The sequence below is a fragment of the Chroicocephalus ridibundus genome, chromosome 8, assembly GCF_963924245.1.
Source record: "Chroicocephalus ridibundus chromosome 8, bChrRid1.1, whole genome shotgun sequence".
In the NCBI taxonomy this organism is placed as follows: domain Eukaryota; kingdom Metazoa; phylum Chordata; class Aves; order Charadriiformes; family Laridae; genus Chroicocephalus; species Chroicocephalus ridibundus.
This window is the reverse complement of record NC_086291.1, coordinates 50,343,195-50,364,950: the sequence shown is the minus strand read 5'-3', so window position 1 is coordinate 50,364,950 and position 21,756 is coordinate 50,343,195. Positions and strand designations below refer to the sequence as shown.

Below are 21,756 nucleotides of genomic sequence, written 5' to 3'. Positions count from 1 at the left end.
AATTTAGCCCACAAATTACTTAATAAATGTTCAAGTTGAAAGTTTCTGAGGTAAATGATGTGGAAGAGGCGAAAGCAGAGACAGAGCTGAAGTCAGAGTGCAGCCTCCCCTGCACCCCTCTTACTGCTCCAACTTTCCCAAAGGCTTGATTCCAGGATTTATGTTTTCTTGTGAGGCGTGAACTATAAATTTTCTCCCAAGTCTTGTATCAGAGTCTTGGGGAGCACCGTATTCTGCCAAGATAGGATTTCAGTGGTAAGCGATACCATCTAGAAGGCTCAGATGAAGCCATCAGTACTGTTACGACTCGTTAAAGCACCACCATCTTGGGGGAATCCTTTAAATAGATTTCCCTCCCCAGCCCCCACTTGTCATTTTGAAGTCAGTGCTCTGGGAGAGCACCTTGTGGCGCCTGCAAGACGGTCACTGTACAATAGACCTTTGATAGCAATGAAGAAATAATTACTGGGGCTACTTTAAAACCAAACCTTTTCACTTAGCTTCTCATTCATGTGTTTTAAATCAGTCCCTGATCCATGAAACCAAGTTTCACACAGCAGCAGCTCTCCCTTATCCCCACTCTACCGTATAACCGCTGTTTCTACAACAGATGAAAGTTTAAGTACTTTTAAAGTCAGTTGATTTAAATTTTACATTATTTTTTTTAGTCGTTTTTGCTATTGTTAACAGAAGCAGTATTACACAGAAGAATAAACTGCAGTTGTGTGAGTTCCCAAATTCTTCTTGCGTTTTTCTCTTACTCTACGCGTTCCAGGCTGAGCGTGCCACCAGAAGAGAGGGGCACAGAACCAAGCGGCAGAGGCACCGCGCTCTCCCCCGTATCTAACAGTGGCTAATGCTACCTTGGAACTGTCATTTCGAGCAGCGTTCAAAAGGTGCGCTTCAACTTTAGATGCCAGCACGGAAATTCTCCCTACCACGCCTGCATAGGGAAGGATGAATGGGAAAAGGAGGTAACAACGCGTGAGGGGACACAGGAAAGGAGCGTTTGTGACAAACGATGGCACAGCTACTTCAAATACAAAACGAAACTCTGTATAAAACCCATGGGTTTCTAGATAGGATTTTCTGTACGTGGAAAAAGTACAATGTGAAACCGGCCAGTCAAAACATCAACAACTTTACACGTTCTAGTCTCCAATACTTTTAGTACGTTAATTAAGAGCGAGCATCAATCAGCCATTCTTTTTGCATGCCACGCTAACGATAATGCAAGCAAGCAGTGTTATTTGTGACAGGTTAGTAGTGGGCATTAGCACACACATGATTATGAATTAGCAACATTTTTGGCCAATCATATGCCTTTTCCTTACCATTGAACTTTCCAATACAGTTCCTACTGAATGCAGGTCAAACATCTAGATTATTTAATAAAATTTTTGATTAGAATATTCTTTTCTAGGGCTTATTACTTTAATACCATGAATAGAATGTGAGGCATTACTAAAGTCCAGTACACGGACAAAGAAATTTAACAGTATCCTGAAAACAATTCAGAATTCCCGTTCTGATATTATGAAGTTTGCTGGCAACTTAATTTTGGCTTCCATTATTCCCATCTGTCTTCCCTTGCTTCACTATTTAAGGTTAAAATTAAAACCAGCTATTTCACATTGTGAATTAGATAAGTCAGTCTATAATAAGTGCTTATTTGTGCACGTGTAAATGTTAGAGCAGGTCCTCTTATGTCATATGCAGTGGTGTTAATTCAGAACAAGTATTAATCCTTTAAAAAAAGACCGATGTGGAGAAGGTGGATGATCCTGTAGTGAGTGTACTGCTGTAGGTCAGCCCGAGCAGCGCTTCAGCTGTTCCCCAGGTGGTGGGTTTTTTTGCAAGACATACTAGATTTTCGAGGTTCCTTTATCAGTTTTGCTACAGAATCCTTCAGCAGCAGCTTTCTTTTCACTGACTTTCCTGCAGGGCACCTTTCACTCTATTGTTTACCAGGCACAACTGACACAGCCAATTTCCTACTGTTTGCACCTGAAAGGAATATTATGTCTCTCCAGTTTTAACAGTGTTTCATTTCAACGTTGTTGATTTAAATATTTTTATTTTTTTTTTTAGATTCACCCAGACTATAGGACAGCTGTGTACCTTATGCCTGTGAATTAGCTGAAATGGAGTCAGCACTAAGTTGTAATTCACAGCGATATCCAGCCTCAGTTGTACCTATCGCTCCCCTATGGCAGATGCTTCGTTTGTGTAACCTCAACTCCCCGCTAACGAAGCAGCCCCGTGCACACCAGCTGGGTATTATTTAGAAGGCAAGTATTCCTTCAGCTATACTGGGGTAAAACAAATCCTGCTTGTCTGCTGTCATTAGAGCAATCTCCTCAGAACCGGACAAATTCCAAAATGAAAACAAACATGGTCAACTTAAAAATTAAAGTTAAGTCTTTCTGTGAAGTTTGACTCATCAGCACTGATCCCATTCTTAACTTCTTTGTAAGTGCTGTAAAGATCCAGACCCCAGACTCATTTCTGAATTGTTTTGAAATAAATTGCCCTTGTATTTTAAAGATACTGACAAAAAGAACAGAAGTACAATCAAGAGAAGTCTGTTATTTTAAAAAGCAAAGCTACTTTAATTGCTTGAGCAGCTCATTTACTGCTGGTTTCTCCTTTAAAAAAAAAAAACCAACTACTTCCAACTTGATTTCTCCAATACTAATTTCAGTATCTTTCCTGTAAGCAGTCAAATAAATCTTGAGATAATTCAGGAATGCAGCCTCAACTTTTTCAGCCTGTCATGCAGTCGTTACCTTAAAAAGGTAGCATCTCTAACCCATGGCTCAAATAGTAAGATTATTAATGTGTCGTTTGGCAGCTGTGACTGAACAGACTAGTACTATTAGCGAGGCTGGAGCTGACAGAATGCAAATGCAAACGTGCCAGAATGCTGCTGGGTGCTTTTCTGCAGAGGGGTTTAGTCACACGAACATGAATTTTGCCAAATAAAATTCCAAGTAGTTAAAAATAACCGAAAATCTAAAGTGAAAGCTACATTAAAATGCAACCATAAAACACTATATCGTAGGAAAAACCCATGAGCTTCAATATTTGCCTGCAGTGATGAAAGAAACCTGTTTTAAATGGGTCATTGCTTCACACTTGGGACTTGGGGACTAGTAGTTCTGGTGACCTTGTGTGAAGTGTTACTCACTTCATTACAGTTATTTTTACAATTTGTTTTAACAAATAACTTATCATTCGCAGGACTATAAAAATTAAGCAGCATAGGTCTTACAATCTCTTACAAACATAATGATATGTAGTAATGAGGTAACACAGAGTTGACAGAGAGCACATATTCCAAAGCGCATATACAAAATAAAGCTACAAATAAAACATTGCTGTGCAGGAGCATTTTAGCTTGTATTGCATGTTTCTGGTAAGTACAAACCTTATTCGCAGTAACCATCCCCACCTGTGAAGGCACCATGGGGTAAAGCTGTTAGGCAACAGAATTTATACTTTGCATTCCAATACATTAGTCTTATTCTAGAGAAGCTGCAGTGTCATTGGAAAGTTTTAACCATTATTAAATATAAGTAGATTTAAAAGCATTAGTCTCCTACATTCATTATCTCTTCCTTCAGAATTTGCTAAAACAAGCAGAGACTCAGCAGGAGAATACTTCAAGATCCACTAGTTTTGACTGTCCTCAGCAGTTACTTTCTCCCCCCCTCCAAGACTTAAATTAACATTATCCCTATCAAACTCATAACTATAAGCTTCATTAAGTTCCTGTGAGAAGACGGAAAAGTTTCTCTTTACTTCATGAATGTCTCAAAACAGAAAAAAGGCAGCTCCAGTTAAAATACGAAGATCTATCTAGAAAATAACCTAAGATACACAGTTTAGTGTTTGTGATTCTTCAGCTTCTGCATGTCCAACTTAAAAGCACCTCAGAAGACTACATTCTCTTAAGGTTAAACATTTACTGTGTGAGTGTCTCGTCTGTTACAACATGTATCGGTGACCACTTTTTCCACTTTCTTATCTTCTGTAAGTGCTGGAATATACTATCCTTGGCTACGCCTTCTCCCTCCTCCAAATATTTGCTTTTTGGCAACAGATGTATAAGCATAACTGAGACTGCCATGATGCTGAGCCTGGAGAAAGCCCTAGAGAGATGGTTGCTATAATAGTGTTTTGCTTCCAAACAAGGAAAAACAAATAAAGCAAGCTAATCTACACTTCCCCCCAGCCCCTTCTACCTCAGGAACGAAAACCTTCACTAAGGAAGCACCCCAAATCCTCATGCACAGACCAGGTGGGTGAGCATTTTAACTGGGAATGAGCAATTTAGTATTTTAACTGTTATTTATGCTTTTCAGTTTTTCACCCCAAAATTAATTTAAAGCTACAGGCATTATTTTCTTCATTTCCACACTCTGAGGAGACACCGAATATGAAAGAATCCACTCACCTGTTACTATTTTGGAGGCTGTTTGCGCGGGATTTGCAATAATACCATCTCCAGCCAGCTGAGAGGGAGGATGAGGTGGAGGGGGAACACTAGGTCTGTTTCTGGGTTTTGGTACGGGCCGTGGCCTCGGCAGTGTACCACTCTGCGGTGGAGAGGGAGACTGAGAGGTCTCTTGAGCAGCTGGCTGTGGCTGTGACGATGGGGAACTAGCATTATGTTTTCCTAGAGGGGGAGTATCAGGAGGTGTTGGAGTCTGCGGAGGAGTGTAACAGGGCTGCTCTGGTCCATGCTCACTGCTGGGTGCAGCAGGAGGAGACGTCTGACTGTTTGATTTGGGCTGCGCTGGAGGAGTAGCAGCCTGTGTTGGGGGCTGTGGTGGTGGATGGCTGGGAACTTGTATTGGGGGAAGGCTGCTGGAATATCTCCGAGGTGCAGAAACCTGGGAAGTGGAGGTCTGGGCTGCTCCTTGGTTTGCATGTTGAGCAGGAGGTGAAGAACTTCTAGAAGGTGGTTTTGGAGAGACAGAAGGTGGCTGAGCAGCTGGGGCAGAGCTTTGGCTTCCTGGCTGCCCTGGCGGTGGGTTGGCTGGTTTGGGGGGGGCTGGCGCGGGCTTTTTAACAGCTGTTGAGAGACAAGATTTCATGGTTGGGTATTGTGAAACCAAAATTCCAAAAGAAATAAATTAGTAGCATGAAAGAATACTCAAGAAAATTATCAGAAGAAAGTGTTGTATTATCAAATAAAAGCAATATCAACAGGAAGCTACAGAAATCCACACACAGGTTGACTACTCAATAGCCTTTGAGTGATTTTGTTAAAAAGGACTGGTAACACTACTACCAGCATTCATGAAAGATTACAAAAGTCGAAGATGCATTTATAGCTAGGCCTTAGTGAAACTAAAGTGAAAAAAGTGAATTAAACCACTGTCTGTAATAAAGGGAGAGATACTGATAAAATTATTTTAGTAAGTAGTACATAAAGATTTGGAACTTAGTGTCTTGAAAACCAAATGAAAAACACACCTCTCCTCATTGAGTGGGGACTGGGACCTGCTGCATTCTGTGGCTGATTAACAGAAAGCTGATTAGTGCTACTTGTTGACTGGTTCTGGACGGTGCCTGCGTGCCCGCCATTTCTCACGGGTGGAGGAGTAGCTGAAGACGTGTTGTCCTTAGATTTTGAGGTGCTGAAAATTAAAAATCCTAAATTAGAAGATGACTGTAAAACACCTTGCCCAGGTTTGCTGCACCCATTCAGGTTTACGTTACGAACTGTGCTATAGTTCCGACCCTCAAACGCTTCAGAAAAATTTCTGCCCTGGCTGGTATTTACTGAGACTGAACAGTGCTATAACTCTTCAAAGAAGTGGCATTTGGCTTTAGGCAAGCCTGTACAGAAGATTAATTACCAAAATTAAATCAGGAATCCGAGTAGTTCTGCAGTGTCACAGTACCTGTTTGAATGCAATGCTGATACTTAGGAGTAGTCTCCATGCTAATGCACCCTCAGTGCATCTGCAGATCCTCTAAAATCAGACTCCCAGCATGAAAGCTCATATAGAATTAGTTCTCCAGTTTCCTCAGATATACCTGTCAGCCCTGTAACTGTTAGGCTTTTCAAAATATTCTGTCACAGCATCATATCTGATTTGCTGGCAGTTATCTGGTAGACCTAGCTACTAAGGACCAAGCGATGGTGGCAATCTGTGAAGTTCTGCCAGAAGAAGAGCCAAAAGACACAAACCAACTCACTACGTATAGTATACAGGCGAGGCAGAAGTAGTCCTCGCCGCTGAAGTCCCTGGAGCCTTTGGAAGCCCTTGGGAGGGCCCAGGCACTGCAGGAGCTGGGTGTGGAGAGAGCAGAGGTTCTTCTCCCATCATTGGCTGGCTGAAGTCTTCTCTCCACCCTACCTGGTATTAAGCTTTTACCTTGCTGGGAGACCAGAACTTGTCTCGAGGGAGCAACCCCTGCAAAACCTTTGAAATTCAGATGAGAACAACTCAGCTCTTCCTGACCTCTGGCTATGAAATTAATAGAAGTGGGGGGAAACACAGCACCGGAGTACGAACCAGCTGAGGTGGTACTGGGTAGCGTCCCCTCCTCTTGCTACACACAGGCAGTCTTCGCTCATTTCTCTCTCTTTATAAGCTCTTGCAGCATCTTACTCATGGCAAAAGGACTAACACCTTTCAGGCACTTTTACTGGCACATTGCAATTCTAATTTCTCCAGGTGCTGTTAATAAGTTGCAAGTACTTGAATGCAGAGTTTGTGCAGATTTTAAATGCAGCTTTTGAACACTACACGCTCAAGGTTTTGTTTCAGCTGCCTATGCCACAAAAGACATCTGTGGAGGAAACTGTAAGTCTGCGGGGGATTTCCCAGTGAGAAGCTGTTTTTGTAAAAATGTTACCTGAGAACAAAAGCTATATGCAAAAGAGTGAATGCAGCATCGAACTCCACAATGGTGTTTTACCATAAGATGCTGTGCAAGAGGCTGATGTCTGGAGAGCACTACAGCCCTTTACAGGTGGTTTGTTCTATCTCTCAGACCACAAAATATTGAAAGCAAAGTGCTGCTTTCACCATACATGAAAAGAAAAGTCACGGCTACTGCCACAGTCTTGGAGTCTATGTATACTAATACTGGGGACATGATTACACAAAGTTTCAATAGTAATTAAGTAGCAAAAAAGCCTGTATATATGTTTGCCCTAAAGAAACTAATATTGCAGTACGATAAATCAACTTCCAGTTTTCTAGCAAGCAAGTCTGGTCATCACTAACACTTGCTACAGACAAAAAAAAAAAAGAGACACATATCCAGATAACACGTACAAGAAACAACAAACAAGACCAACAGGTTTCTAGTACTGACAATGGTAGGTTTTGTTCTTTCAGCAGCAAACTGACAGTCATATTGTGTGGACACCTCTAGAGTATAACTTGGAAAGGTCAACATGGGTGGTAAAAGTACAGTCTTTTTTAGTATTTTTTATCATCATTTCCCCCTCCAAGTAATTCTCTTATTTTAAAAGATTGATTCTGGAACATACAGAACAGTGTGTGTTATTTGAGAAAATCGATTCTGGAACAATACGCATGACAGAGCTCTGGCGTAGTGCTTCTGCCTGTGTCTGAAGAGATTGTTTTGTGGTTGGTTTTTTTGGTGGGGTTTTTTTTTTGGTTTTTTGGTTTTGTTTTTTTTCCCCACACACACCAACATGCATTCCTCTTAGAAGAGGTGCCTTGTGAAGCAGATACAGCTGACACCATCAGTTTGCTGCTGAAGCAGCCTGCTAAGCCACTGCCAGCAGAAGCCAAGCCTCTTACCTGACATCCTCATTTGCTTGACTTTGCAACTGTTCTGCTGTGCCAGCAGAGAGAGCAAAACCAGCACCCACTGGGCTTGTTTCAGCCACAGAAGCTTGTGAGTGCTGCTCCGCTCCAGCCTGAGCCAGCACGCCAGCCTCCGTGGGTGGAAGTGGTGGCTGGAAAGCTGGGGATGTGTGCTTTCTATTTATAGTGCCACATCTCCGAGGATTCGCTTGGAAGTCCATAACCTTGACACCAAAGCTACAGAAAGAAGAGAGAGTAAACACACCACACCAGCCAACACCAGGTCACTAAAGCAACAGGACAACTGGATGTTATAACCCACAAAGACAAACGCAACCCCTGTTGCTCAGCATGCAAAGCAGCAACAAGGAAAGCTTCAACTTTCTGCATATAACGCCACTGATGTTAAGACATGCAACACTATTTGGCTTATCCACACAGAGAGGTAAGCTAAACGTAAGTGGAACAAACTACTCCATTACGTTTGAAGACAGACATTGATGACAATGAGGTCAAACCACTCAGTAATTTTACATGTAAATACATACATTTCCTTAGATACCAGAGTATCTCCTCACTGAATATATTTTGCCACATGAATTTTGTTTCTGTTACACACTAAGTTGCAGTACAGATTTCAAGACAGACAAAAAAAGGCCACTGGATACACAGTAGGATTTGTGTTTAAAGGAGAACTATGGATAAACGGACTAAAGTTCTAAGAGATTTTAGAATGCATACAGCACATTAATTCTAGAATTTAAAATTATTCTTGTTGTGTTAAAGACAGTGAATCTTGAACTGATTTTCTTCTTTTGCCATTGCTGACAAATTTGCATGTGGCTAGCCAAGGTTAACATTCAGGTAACAACTTAACATTTGCATAAACAGCTAAAAACAAAACAGCACACCACTTGAATATTCATGATATGAGTGATAATAAATGAGCGTTACGCTACATGTTATATGGGAAAACAGCACGTTTTATTTTGGGTTTTTTTAGCATTCTACTGTTTGCTGTGGTATACTGTACCATCATCAACTCAGAAGTCTTATCATGAAGGCACCAGGTAACACCACCTCAGCTTATGGGCTTTGAAAAAGAAGCCATGGAATATCAGAAGTTAGATACTGAGAGAGGCTACTACACACACTTCTGTTTCAGTGGATTTTAGACCCCCCCCAGTCTGTAACAGGAAAACGTGAAATGGAAGCAGTAATCATCTGCTTGTGTTTTTTTTATCATGCACAGAGTATAACTGGAAGCAAATACCAGTACGTTACCTTTCAATTTTCCTCAGGCTGCAACAATATGGGGGGGAAATAAATCACTATTGTTACCTCTAATATTTCCATGAAATTCTCCTCCTGAGACCAATAAAAGTGTGTCCAATTACAGACTCCTCAGTAGTCCAGTTCTCAGGAGTGGGCTAATAACTGAAACCTAACCCAAGAATGAAACATACCTTTCCTTCTTCAATAAATCCCCATCCATTACAGTCATACTAAGAGGTCTCTTCCGTTCCAGTGTCCCAGATTCATATTCATTGCCAGTGTGTGACAAGTGATTTGAATTAACAGCAGGAACTGCAACAAATGCCCCAGACACATTGAAATCTTGATCTGAAAGACAGACAGAATACATCCTAAGACATACACAAAGTGGTGCCTCGCTGCAAAAAGCTATTGGAGGTTTTACCTGTGTAGGGTTATCACAAATACAAAATTCTTTTAACTATGGCAAGAATTTACCTCCAGGGAAGAACCAGTCTGCATGCTGAATAATTGGCTCAATAACTGCTACCACATGGACTGAAGTTGCTGCTGCCATTTCAGCAAGGGATCTGCAGAAGAAATTTGGAGAACACTTTATCCAGAGTTCTATCAGCATAAGAAAATATTAAAAAAGATTCCTATTACCTAAATGGTAAATTACACTAAGCATGATGTATCGAGACTCTTAAGTACCACATGAAGAGCAACTTCACACTTTGATGAAGTCTAGACTATTGAGTAACATTTATCACATTTTAAAACATTCCTAAAAAGATGCATGCCTAAAAGGATCTGGAGGCACAGGTTGAGAGAACATTTGAAGTACTTTTCAGGCAAATACTTTGCTGCTGTGAGCAGTCTACATGATTTACAGCAACCCGATGAGAAATTCGACAGTTCCATGGAAGTTCTGTTTTGTATCTTACCCTTCATTCTTTGCCCATAACAGGTTGGGGCCCAAGACTATTGCGACATTGCTGGGTGTCATTTTGTTAACGTCGCTGTTCTGTGCAAGCTTTGCTAAAAATTTGATTAAATACCTACAAAAAGAAAAGAAATAATTAAATAGCAGGAACTAAGAGCATTTCCTGTCGAAAGCAACTAAGTAAAATTTCAAGAACTTGTAAAGACATGTCCCAACAAAACAGAAATAAGCCCAACAGCCTTCTTGCTTGGTGTCTGGCAACTAGGTTTCTGCTCGTGAATCACAGAAGTTGAATTGAGTAGGAGAAAGTATCTCCCACCTTAGCAAAATGGAACTACAGAAATACCGCATTTTCAGAAAAAAAGTGTTCAGATTGAGTATGCCTACTCAATAGCTATTTTCATATCCTGTAATGGAACTTCCACACTTGCAGGAGTTACTAGAGATGGTTTTGTTCTGATTCATTCTCAAAAGGCAAAACCAAAAGGAAAAATAACACGTGTAAGACAGATCCAGGTGATTTCTAAGACTGGAAAATACAGTGAAGAGCACAGCTGGTGAAAAGTCAGGTACTACTGCCGCCAGCATGACCCTTAAGTAGAAGGGTTCTGTGCATCACTATTTCGTTACAGTCAATAGCGAGCTAACTTGACTGAAAAAGTCTACCACCACAAGTGCACACCAACTACTTGATAAAACAGGATGTCCTTTTATAAAGCTGAGTGTGGCCAAGAAAAAAAAAACCTGGATTAGAGTTTTGGTTAATCGGCTTTGAAACATGGTACTCTAGCATCAAAGCAGCTGTGCTGAAAGTCAACAGATGTTCATACATACCTGAAATTAGCATGATAATGCTTAGGTAATCTGTTACAAATTCTCCATAACTCTTGTAGCTTCTTATCCTGGTCCTGAATACTGAAAGGAAAAAAAATTTCCATTGCATCTATTTTCAGATAGAAAATTGTTGTTTCTGCAGTGAACAAGATGACTGTATAACCTCCCATTTATGCCAAATAAATGCAGGTTTGTATTCAGTAATTCAGTAACGTGCTAGTCAAATCTCTGAATCAGCTCTACCTGCAATGAAAGAAACCGCTTAAGCATCAAGACTATGCAGTCAATAGTCGGAAGCAGCTCTTACGTTTAAACATAAAATAGATATTTCAAAACATTTCTGTGCAATTAGTGTCAAGCTAAACCACAAAATTTACAATAATTTGCTACACAAAATATTTACCTGTTAGAGCAGAAATGAGAAAGTAAACTGTGCGAGTGCGTTCTTGTCTTTTGAGTTCGTACATGAGCAACCAAATATGATAAAATATGTAGAATGTTTTCCCCACATAACTAATTTTAGTATGCTTACTTTGCAGCTTGTGTCCATTCTTCATACAGACCATAGGTCATTAAAGGTTCTGGCAACTCTCGCAAGTAGGATTTCAAGGCACCTGCAATGCAGACCAGAAACAGGCAAGCTTCTTAGCCCATGCTTTCTGTCTTCATTTAAAATTCTGTCCTCGGATTTCCAATTTTATCTATGCAACAGGACCCAAGTTCCAGTGAAACAGTGGGGAGACCTGACACTTCCGCAGTGTATCTGCTCAACACTTAACACAAAAGGTCTTCCAGTAATTACTGTAATTTGACAGAAACGCGTATGAATCATCTTTTCAGAACAAAGACTTTATTAAAGGTCTAGATATGGCTCTAATCTCCCTTGATCGTGTTAACACTTTTGTCATGAGAAGAAATATGATGTTTAGATTACTATGATCACCTGGATTTTAAACACCGCCCTGTCATGCAGACATGAATACATCAGGTGTGATGAGCTTGCGCACTCTATACTTATCTGTGTTTAAGTTGTGCAATGAAGTCAACTTTCAATTTATTTTCATTCATAGTTTATCTGCAAAGACTGACACCTTACACTGCAGCAAGTCAACACTTAAATGAAAAGCATAAACTTACATTGTATCAATTTATACTAGGTTTTGATTCAGAACATTCACAATACCTGCAACAGCATGGGGATCGGAATAAAATTCGTCAAGCTGGGAAGTTGAACAGTCCAAGGCAGCTTTCAGCTTTTTTAACTTGGAGGCTCCAGCAGCGATTCTGAATAAGCCCTGCATAATAAAAATAAAATGCGTTTGACTGGTAACAACATGTTAGTAGAAGCATGAAACAGCAGAAGTTTTATGACAGACTCAGAACAGTTTCAAGTTTGGCGTCTTCCCTTCACACCGTTATGACCCAGCTGGCTCCTAATGTGCCACTGCCATCTCATAATGTCTTAGTTCCCTCTCACCCTTGGCCCAGTCTTAATTTTTCACTCTAAGTGCATTCATCTCAAAGATACTTCAAATAGTGCTGAAGGTTATTCTGTTGCAAGACATTTATAATCTACACTAACGAACAAACATTACTAGAGCAACTTGTTAAAAAAAAGTGGACACCAGTCCATGAGTTTCACTGAGCTCTTTTTTCCTGTCCTTCCCGGCATGTGATATGGCATTACCTACCTCCTCTCTCATTCCTGTTTCCAAAAGCATCATTACACAGGCTTCAATAGGGACTGCAATTTCACGACCACTGCGCTTGAGATGCTCTTCTAATGGAGTTCCAAACGCTGGTTTTTCAGTCCATTTGTCTAGTTGGAGAGTATCAAAACACTGAGCAAAATATCTCACAAACACTTGAATTCCATCCCAGACAAGAAAAGAAGAAAGCTTCCAGCACAGCAAAGAAATATTCAGAATACAGTAGGAGTTTTACAGCTCTTGATTGGTAAAGTCCTTTATATCATGAGTGAAGAGAAAATGAGCCTGCTGGTGTTCAAGAAAAAGAAATACTTCTGCATCTTTCTGGATGGAATACCACATAAAAATCTTTTGTATAACTGGCAGTGCGTGTCCCACTAGGCCTCAACACAAGTGCCACCAAACGGCTGCGAGCGACATTAGCTCTGATTTGCCAGGACACCAAAAGGCTCAGGTTTGCAAGAATCTTTGAGGAAAAGTTTTGTCCAGACTGCATGACCTGGGCTGATCTTAGTTGTAACTGTATTTAAGGGGGATAAAAACTGAACTGTTAACACAAAGTTTATTGCTGATTTAAGGAATCAGCAACTGAAAATGGATGTTAACAGCCCTGATTGTCTTACATTAGGATTACCGTGTTAACAGCCCACTGTAATGTTTGCGCAAATGCTCAATTCAATTTCTCAATTGTTGCTTAACTCCGAAAATCAAAATTGGCACAAGTTTCTCCAATTTGAATGTGAATTTCTTTTTTCCTACAATTTTTTTTTCATCCATTTCTGCTGTCTTAATTGAAAAAATGCAGATGTAAAAGGTTATTGTTAGTACAGATGCATTACTCCTTTTATGTGGGGAAAAAAGGTCAAGAAAGATGAAGACCTTGAAAGAGTCCTCTGAAGACAAAATGTGCTTCTGCAAAGGATTTAATTTACCCTTTTTGTTTACAAAACCACCTCAACTATATCCCTCATACGGCTTTGGTTCCTCACATTCACTAACACACCACGAGAGGCACATGTCATTTTCCCCAGTTCTGCGAGTTACAGCAAACATTAGGAAAAGAAATCTTAGTAATTGTTCAAAGTCACAGTAATTTACACTACAGCTAGGAACACCAATATCCTACACCTAGATGTTAGACACTGGACCACTTAGACACCCTGCCTCCTAGCCCACCTTTTAGGAAGGCTAATCTGTTCTGAAGCATTTGTCGTATCAGAAATCTGTACAAAGCAGCTAAGCAACAATAACAACAACTTTACAGCAGTCATATCTATAAAGAGACCCTTCCACACAGGCATAACGCAGCCCTGATGCTGTGTAAGCATCATTTGTTTGCATCACCTTGTCTCCCATCAGATCTACAGAGTACAGATACTCTGTATATCACCTTTCAGCAAGATGCTGATATTTCTTGATATACTTAGTTTAATGGTTCACCTGTTACAACTTGCACGTGGTCCACAACTGAAAGATACTTGAGTCAGGCTCAGCTCAGATTAGATTTTTCTCAGACTTTGTTCAGCCTACGTCTTCTTCACAACAATTAGCGGATTAAGAGACAGTATAGGAGAGCAATTTCAACAACACGCAGTGCATCTTCACACCAAACCATTAATAATACACCTTAACTCCTGCTGACAACAAAAAGCTTAGTAGCACAGGGAAGAGATGAAGCTGCATTGCTTGCTTTTCTTAACTGCTGCTATTCAACACAATAATCTGAATGCTCCATTAGCCAGCTGCAGCGCAGTGTGCACACTGGGGTAAGGGACTGCATAGAAGAAGGAAAACAAGTTGGGCTCCTTAGAAGAAGGGGAGTTTTTCTGATAACCATCTAGTAATCATTCCAGAAGCAAGGACCCTCAGAAGTTCCTAAATCACAACGAAACTTTCATCGGCCTAAAAAGCCAGATATGAATTAGCCACGGTCACATGAGATCAAGGAAAAAGTGCAAGCAAATAGGAAAATCCTTCCTTTACTCTCTTGGGTACCATAGAAATCCTTAATATTTTATTAGTGTGTTAAAATATGGCTGGAGAACTCCAAAGAACACAGAGATGGAATTATGCTTGGGAATGTAAAATTGTTAAGTAGATCAAAATGGCCTTATTTAATAAGTCTGCATGCAAGAGAATCAAGATAAAGGAGGAGAATATTGTGCATAGGTGGCACAGGCAAGGAGAAGCATCAGCCAGAGCACAGGTTACTTTACCTTGATGGGCTTGAATTTCGGGTAGGACCTTTTCTATGACTGCTAATGCTTTTCTATGGTAATCTGCTTGTGCTTCTAATAACTGAGAACAGAAGCCACATTTTAAAAACAAAAAGAGCATTAGCTTCTGATGAGCACATAATACAAGACTAGAAGGTTTAGCACACAAAATGTAATCTTTGAGAACTGAGTGCCTACGCACACATGTGCTGCCACCAAAGTCATACTGAAAACATACTCACCATAACAAAACATCTAGCATATTCCCCTTCTTTGGACACAAAGTTATACATGTCTGCTGCTAGCTGATCCTTTGAAAAAGAAAAGAATGCAAAACAGTACATCAAATTTACAGCAGCATTTCAACTTATATACAAAGACAGAAGTACCTACGCCTATTTTGCCTGCAGTAAGTTTGAACTATCAGTTCAGGCAGTACAGGAAGCCAGTAATCACTTAGTCTGCTACATGTATTCTTCCAAGCAAAAGTCATTCAAAGTGCCTAACTTTATTTTAAATAGCAAAGCAGTTGCCCACTAAAATCAACAATTGGATTGTATGGCAATATGTTATTTAGAGCCAATCCTTGCATACAAAGACAAGTACTACTAAAAGGTTTTTGGTGCTCAGCTCAACTGCAGCGTAATTAATTGGACGATTAATTGAGAAGTGAAACTGAATGTGAACTGCTCAGAGCTGTAACAGTCAGAATGTTCCTTTTATGTCAACAGCCTGAATGTCATCCAGGCGGCTCACGCTGCACAGCTACTCAGTGGCTTGAGGCACACGGACACCCTGAACATTTCAGTCAAGGCTAAGAAGCAGCTCCTTCTCGGAACTGTCCCAGACTGGAACAGAAAATAATGTAAAATACCCATCTTAGGAAACTAAAAATTTCCCCATTAAATTAAATCAATTCAGACAGAGATTGGCTAACATAAGGTTTGTTAACAGCCACATAACCTGCAACTGCAGTAATCAGCCACTTCCACGTGTGCAAGGCTTACAGAAGCAGCCATATTCTGATTGCTATTGTTGCTAATGAGGAATGTAAATGATAGAAACTCATCTTGTCATACCTTGCATTGTTCTACTTTATTTCCAGCTTCGTCCATCTCTTCCTTAAGAGATTCTATTTTTGAAGGATGCACTTGAAAATTTGTTCCTGAAGTCTTGTGGGCTTGGTTATATCTGTGGAAGAAAGGCTTCAGTCATTTAGTGAAAACTAATATTAAATAAGAATTTGCATTTATGGCTCCCTTGAAATTGGTTTCTTTTGACAGGAAACAAACCCAATAGTTTCAGAGGTTTTCCAACAGAACTAAAGGAAGGTGTTCGAAACGCACCATTTACAACACGCTGGCATAATTCACAAACAGCTAAACAACTATAAAAATCCATATTCTCCACAGACTACAACATAGGTCTACAGGATGTTAGAACTACCAATCCCAGAAAATGCTACGTAAGTTATTACCACAGTTTAAGAATGTTTAAAGGGACTTAAGGGTAATTTGAAAAACCTAGGACCCTACCAACGAGATGGTTCAATATAATGCTGTAAGAGCACTTGGCATGGTTACAGAATTAGACTCCTATTCCTTATTTAAGTTGACGACTTAAGTGAACTGGAAAGAAGATGCGTTTACTGCATTTTTCCAATTATATATAGGCATGTAAGAGCTCCAAAATCTTGATTCTGTTTGGATCTAGTAGTCACGAGTCCTTTTTTGAATAACTTAAATGTAAGTTTGTCTTTTTTTGGCAAAGTATTAACGTGCCTACAGTAGCATTTCAGAAGCAAGTACCAGCATCAGATCAGATCTCACAATATACCAACAAGAAGTTAACACAAACAGAAAAGGACCTAGAAATTAAAATTATTTCTTACCTTCCTCTTGCAGAATCCCAGTCCAACACCAGCTTTGCGAGCTGTTTCCTCTGCTTCTGAATGTTCGGGATCTCCGTCTAAAACAAGAATTCAAGGCTTACGTTTGTTTTTAAATTGTGTATTGTAATAAATTACATTTTGTAGATTTCACATCCACTTTCCACCACTGACGCATGACCCCTTAAGATAGTTTTATTATTAGCAATGCGATAAACCCTTTTTGCTCAGTTTATACATAAATCCAGGTTTATTTTTCAGTCAGGCTGAAGTGACTTACCTCTGTTAGCAGACACAGTGGATCTATAACTTCTCTTTCGATCTGTACTTCATGCTGAGAGAGCTCCATTGCCAGTTTATTCTCTGCATCACCACACGTATCTAACATTTTCCTTTAAAAATTATAGGAAGTTGCAATGTGAGTTACTACTGACTAAAGAACAAAGATTCCAAACAAACCAGTGACGGCCCTTTGTCATCTGCTAACCTTTCGGAAAGCTTTGTGTTGTGTAAAGCAAGGCATTACCTAATGGCATAAACCCAAGATGCTCTATGCCATCGTGGACAAATTTGGGATAGGCAAGGAGTGTTATTAAACCTTTGTCTTCTAAAATTCCTTAACCATTACAACATTTTTGGAGGCTTTAAGTCACCTAGGTGATTATACTGGCCCGGCAGGCAGAGAAGTTAGTACTTATTTCAAAGCCCATCCTTCCATCTCACCAGATGCAGGAAAATTGCTCAATGCAGTATTTAATTTTCTCCTAAGCCCCTTTAATGTGAAAAAGTCTTAACGCCATAACACTAAGCAATCACATATGCAGCAGTCTCGGGTTCCAAAACCACGATTTGACCTTTGTTTTAAGCTTGTTTTAAGGAAAAACCTTATTCTCTAAAATTTTTATCCACGTTTAAATCTCCTGCAACAGCTCACAAAAATGCACGCAAAGGTTTTTAAGGTCATTCTACGCTGTCTCCATTAGAATTCCCATCAGTGATGAGGAAACACATTTGCTCTAGGAATTCAGCATATTGACGTTCATTTGTTTCAGCCACTTTCCTGTAAACCTTAAATATGCACTTTGCCAGGATAAGGAAATCAGCATTATTTTCAACTAGAAGCCACTAATGCAAATTGGCATTATTGTAAGTCATTAACACAAAACTGCACAATGCAGTATTTGGACTAAATTTTAAACTTCAAATGAAGATAATAATTTTACTAATCCACAAGGAGAAAAAGCCATTTTCAAAAGCTTTTAAGGCAGTAGAGAATCAGAATCCTCTGGAATGCAATGCAGAGCAAGCCTAAAACTTGCCCCTAGCATGACTCAGGAAGAAATGCTTGCTCACTTTTTCTCCCTTTGGATTACAGAAGGAACCTAGAAATATTAGTTTCATTAGACTGAAAACAACCTTTATGTACCCAAAGGCTCTAATTAGAGACCTGCAGGCAATAAAATGACAGACTGCAACTTATAAAGCCAAATACTTACCCCAACAGAGTTTCATCACTTAGCTGGACAGATCCTTCTTGCATATTTTGAGCAAGAGCTGTTAGAGGAAGTTTTTTCTATGGAACAGAAGGAACAGTGCTTAGCTTAGTACTATTCACCCTTTCCAGCTTTCCCAGTACATCCTCTCCAAGATTTTTCTCTTCTTCCATATGGTTTCTATTATACACATGCAGCTTGTTCTTTGACTTTAAGAAAATGCCAAGTCACAAAAAATTTCAAGCCTCAAGACTCCGGTTCTCAGATACTTTGAAAAGCGCTTCCTTCTCAGTCTTAGTTGGAATGACTGGCCCAAATAATGTATCTCAACTACTGTCAAAGACAAGTAAACACCTTTAAATCGAAATCTAAGCAACTCGCTTCTCTCTGCAGAGGTTTGTTCTGCGTGCCCCTGTCTTCAGGAGGTCTCTATTATTCAACAAAAGGAGAAAACTTGAATGTTAATTATTTCTGGTTCTGACATTTTAAGAAAACCTATGTACAGCTTTGCTAAAGAGGGGAAGAAATTAAACACATACAGAAGAATGTTTACAGATAATTGGAGGTGCCAGTGCACCAAGGTAATTCTAAATATGAGGAGCTTGATCAGAGTTGCAGAGTATCTTCTTGTCTTAGTCAGGTCTTATGAAAGCTGTAAGTACTCAGCACAGCGCAGAAATAAGTGAGTGTCCTGACACTGCTAAGGTACTCCAAGGTCATGTTCCTATATCTGTATGGGGAATTACAGCTAGCATTTTACCAAATAATGTCAATACATGAGATGATTTTACAGAGTTTTTCTTCTCTTGGATAATCTGAGGCATAGCAGCTGATCAGTATTTAGAAGGCCAGCCCGTACTCAGACTAGTCTCAGAAGACAAGCCAGAGGGCAATTGTACTTACATGTCTCTTATCAGGATCTGTACCATGCTGGCCCTGAAAACATGCAATTAATCGCTTCTGTGCAATGTGGCAAACAGATCTCACGGTGTCAAGACGTCTCTCGATCTAGTTGGCAGGAGGGGGAGAGAGGAGGAAGAGAAAACAAAACAAAAAACAGAAGTTATTTCCCTGGCCTCAGCAGAAGATCTTCCTCCTGTATCACGCTTAGTTCTGGCTTGCATATTTCTCAAGTTGTACAGCTTACAAGAAGTTCAGATGCTGAGCAGAAGTGCCTGACAGCAAAAATGCTTGGAAAGAGATTTAAATTACATTTTTCTCAGTGGCACAGCAGTTCAGTCAGAGCTCGCAAGGCTCACAAAACTGAAGAGTGGAAGAGGGAGAAAAGCGTTGCCTCTACTTTTTGTCTCAGCAAAGAGAATCAGGTTGATACTTGCCATCCGAGATGAATGACACATGCAGATATTTAATTTAGGGAGAAAACCGTGGGAAAACTCTCATATTTTTTTCACTGTGACCCTGTAAAGTAAAAGGGTAAAGACATACCTGACCGTTCCTTTCACACTGGGACAAACCTCCAGCAAGCTTTCTATTGGGTTTCCTTCTCTGGCTGTTAAATACAAGGACAAAGTCCCTACATGCTAAGCAGAATAATATTTTCAGGGAGAGATTAATGGGATTCAAAAGGGATGTGGAATAAAAAACAAATAGGCATCAATGCACAAACAAGAGTTTTCTGTTTACCACAGTGTACTTGAAACATTGCTTGATATATAGACTGTGAATACGACAAGATATGCATTAATAAACTGTTCTTTTAAGGGATTTTAAGTAAGGAATTTGGACTATTTTATTTCAAAGAACACCAAAAGCAAACAAAATGACGAGCACTGGGACAGCACTGCTTATGGCACCGAGTTCTCTATGCACAGAACCAAAAGAATGCGGTTTATCTGCATTTTGATGACTCACCAAGAATAAAAGGAGGCCCTTTGGAATGGCTTCTATTTAAAAAGCAAAGGAAAAAAAAAAGTAAATTTCATCTGTCGAAATAATATGAACAGACTCCAGTTTTTGATACAGCTCTAAAACCATTGCTATTACATTTTCAGGAGGGCAATAATTCTCCCCAGCTTTCCTATCAATCATAAATACAGATTAGCTGAGAGAGTAGTAATTTTAGTGCTAAGTTATTACTCCCTATTACTCCCTGTGTTGGCTCCAGTCATCTTGATTTAACGTTAATCCAGTACCTTGCTTTAAAGCAGAGTATATACTGTTGGTTTTTCCAGAGGAGGCAGACTGCTATGCTCTAATGAACATGAAATGCTATAAATTTTCATCTAGAATATTACACATCCAGGTGAGAATGACATGTTTTCCTCCCAACAAGTGTATCTGGCACTACTACGATGGGATATGTATATCCCTGAAGTGGTTACAGTGGGAAGGATGTAAGTAGGTATAAGGAGGGCTGGTGAGTTGGAGAATCAATGTAGGAAGACTGAAGTTTCACTGGCTACGTGGAGGCACTAAAAGGACTAAAAGCTCTTGATGGCCACGAGATAAATCCAAGCTGAGCTGCACAAAAAAGCTTAGTAAAATCTACTGCAGTACAGTAGGGTACAGAGAAGCTGCCCAAGACGGACTGCTCTGAAAGCACAAGGCTTTGCCTTTTATTTACAGAGCATATATCAACAAGCTCAAAATCAAGTCCGCTTCAAAGAAGTCCATACAAAGATACATGAACGAGAAGGTACTGTTTGTGGTCTGCTGCTGCAGGTAAGATGATTCATTTCCGTTGTGCTATCTGCAAGAGTAAATACCACCAACACATTCTAAACCATCCACTATTTGCAAAAGTATTTATTTTTGCAAGGTCACGTAGTTAAGATTTCTTAAAATACCGAGCCCAGGGTTTTTTCCCCACACTTGAAACACGGTGACAGCCTGTAACTGAACCATCTTACAGATCCCAGCAGACTAACACAGCCCTTGTCAGCCACGCATGGGGGCTTACGTTCCTTACAAGGGACTTTGGAGCACATATATTCCCAACAGCCTCTTTCCAGGCATTCTGAATGCCAAACTAAAAGGGCAGAAGACTGATAGGAAGAACACAACCCCAAAACTTCATGATAACATACTCTCCTCTCTGATCTGCTTTTTAGTTCTAAGATGTCGGGAAAACCACGAAGGACATTCATCTTCATTAAGCTACCTTTGAACTGAAAATGTGACCTACAGGCCACACTGTCTGTACCCACAGGGCATCTTCAGTGTACAAAACATCACACAATTGCTTTATTATACGCTACAAGGGCATGCCAGAAAGTGGGTCTATTGTAGAAGCCTTTCCAGTACTGAATTATATCCCTTGTCTTCAGACAGGAACACATTTAACAGAGATACTTGAAATGGAGTACGACACTTCAGAAAACAGAAAAAAAGCTAAGGCAATCCTATGTCAAAGCTTGAGCTAAATATAAAAAAGAACACTGCGAAACATGTTTATAAAGTGAACAGTACCACGCTTTTAAGCTCTTTAGTTAGATAAGAGCCTCCGTCCCCTCCACAAGCCCCCAAGAGCAAACAAACAAGTGAGTAAATTCTTCCAGTTGGGTGTAGCCAGCCTGCTCTGTGCCTGGGAAAGCCTTGCTTGCAAAATTTTTTTGGCAACAAGCGGCAGTACTTTTGGCTTTCACTTCTTGTTA

General features: G+C 40.0%; 1 protein-coding gene across 6 annotated transcripts in view; it reads right to left on the bottom strand.

Annotated features, from left to right (window-relative positions):
- The window catches only part of ARHGAP17 (Rho GTPase activating protein 17), a 48,529-nt gene that overhangs the window by 2,448 nt on the left and 24,325 nt on the right, over positions 1–21,756 (bottom strand). For 2 of the 6 annotated variants that reach the window (XM_063342924.1, XM_063342923.1), the window contains exons 3-20: positions 19,046–19,150; positions 18,146–18,222; positions 16,930–17,041; positions 16,653–16,729; positions 15,841–15,952; positions 15,004–15,072; positions 14,762–14,843; positions 12,528–12,655; positions 12,020–12,131; positions 11,369–11,450; positions 10,837–10,917; positions 10,004–10,117; positions 9,555–9,646; positions 9,269–9,425; positions 7,797–8,039; positions 5,485–5,648; positions 4,460–5,080; positions 3,431–3,454 (exon numbers count right to left, since the gene is read on the bottom strand). In XM_063342924.1, coding sequence (XP_063198994.1) covers positions 3,432–3,454; positions 4,460–5,080; positions 5,485–5,648; positions 7,797–8,039; positions 9,269–9,425; positions 9,555–9,646; positions 10,004–10,117; positions 10,837–10,917; positions 11,369–11,450; positions 12,020–12,131; positions 12,528–12,655; positions 14,762–14,843; positions 15,004–15,072; positions 15,841–15,952; positions 16,653–16,729; positions 16,930–17,041; positions 18,146–18,222; positions 19,046–19,150 — 2,451 coding nt within the window. In that variant the 3' untranslated portion in view covers position 3,431. Of the gene's footprint in view, positions 1–1,334; positions 1,380–3,430; positions 3,455–4,459; positions 5,081–5,484; positions 5,649–7,796; positions 8,040–9,268; positions 9,426–9,554; positions 9,647–10,003; positions 10,118–10,836; positions 10,918–11,368; positions 11,451–12,019; positions 12,132–12,527; positions 12,656–14,761; positions 14,844–15,003; positions 15,073–15,840; positions 15,953–16,652; positions 16,730–16,929; positions 17,042–18,145; positions 18,223–19,045; positions 19,151–21,756 lie in introns of all 6 variants that reach the window. The other 4 variants (XM_063342925.1, XM_063342926.1, XM_063342922.1 and 1 more) reach the window with 4 other exon arrangements.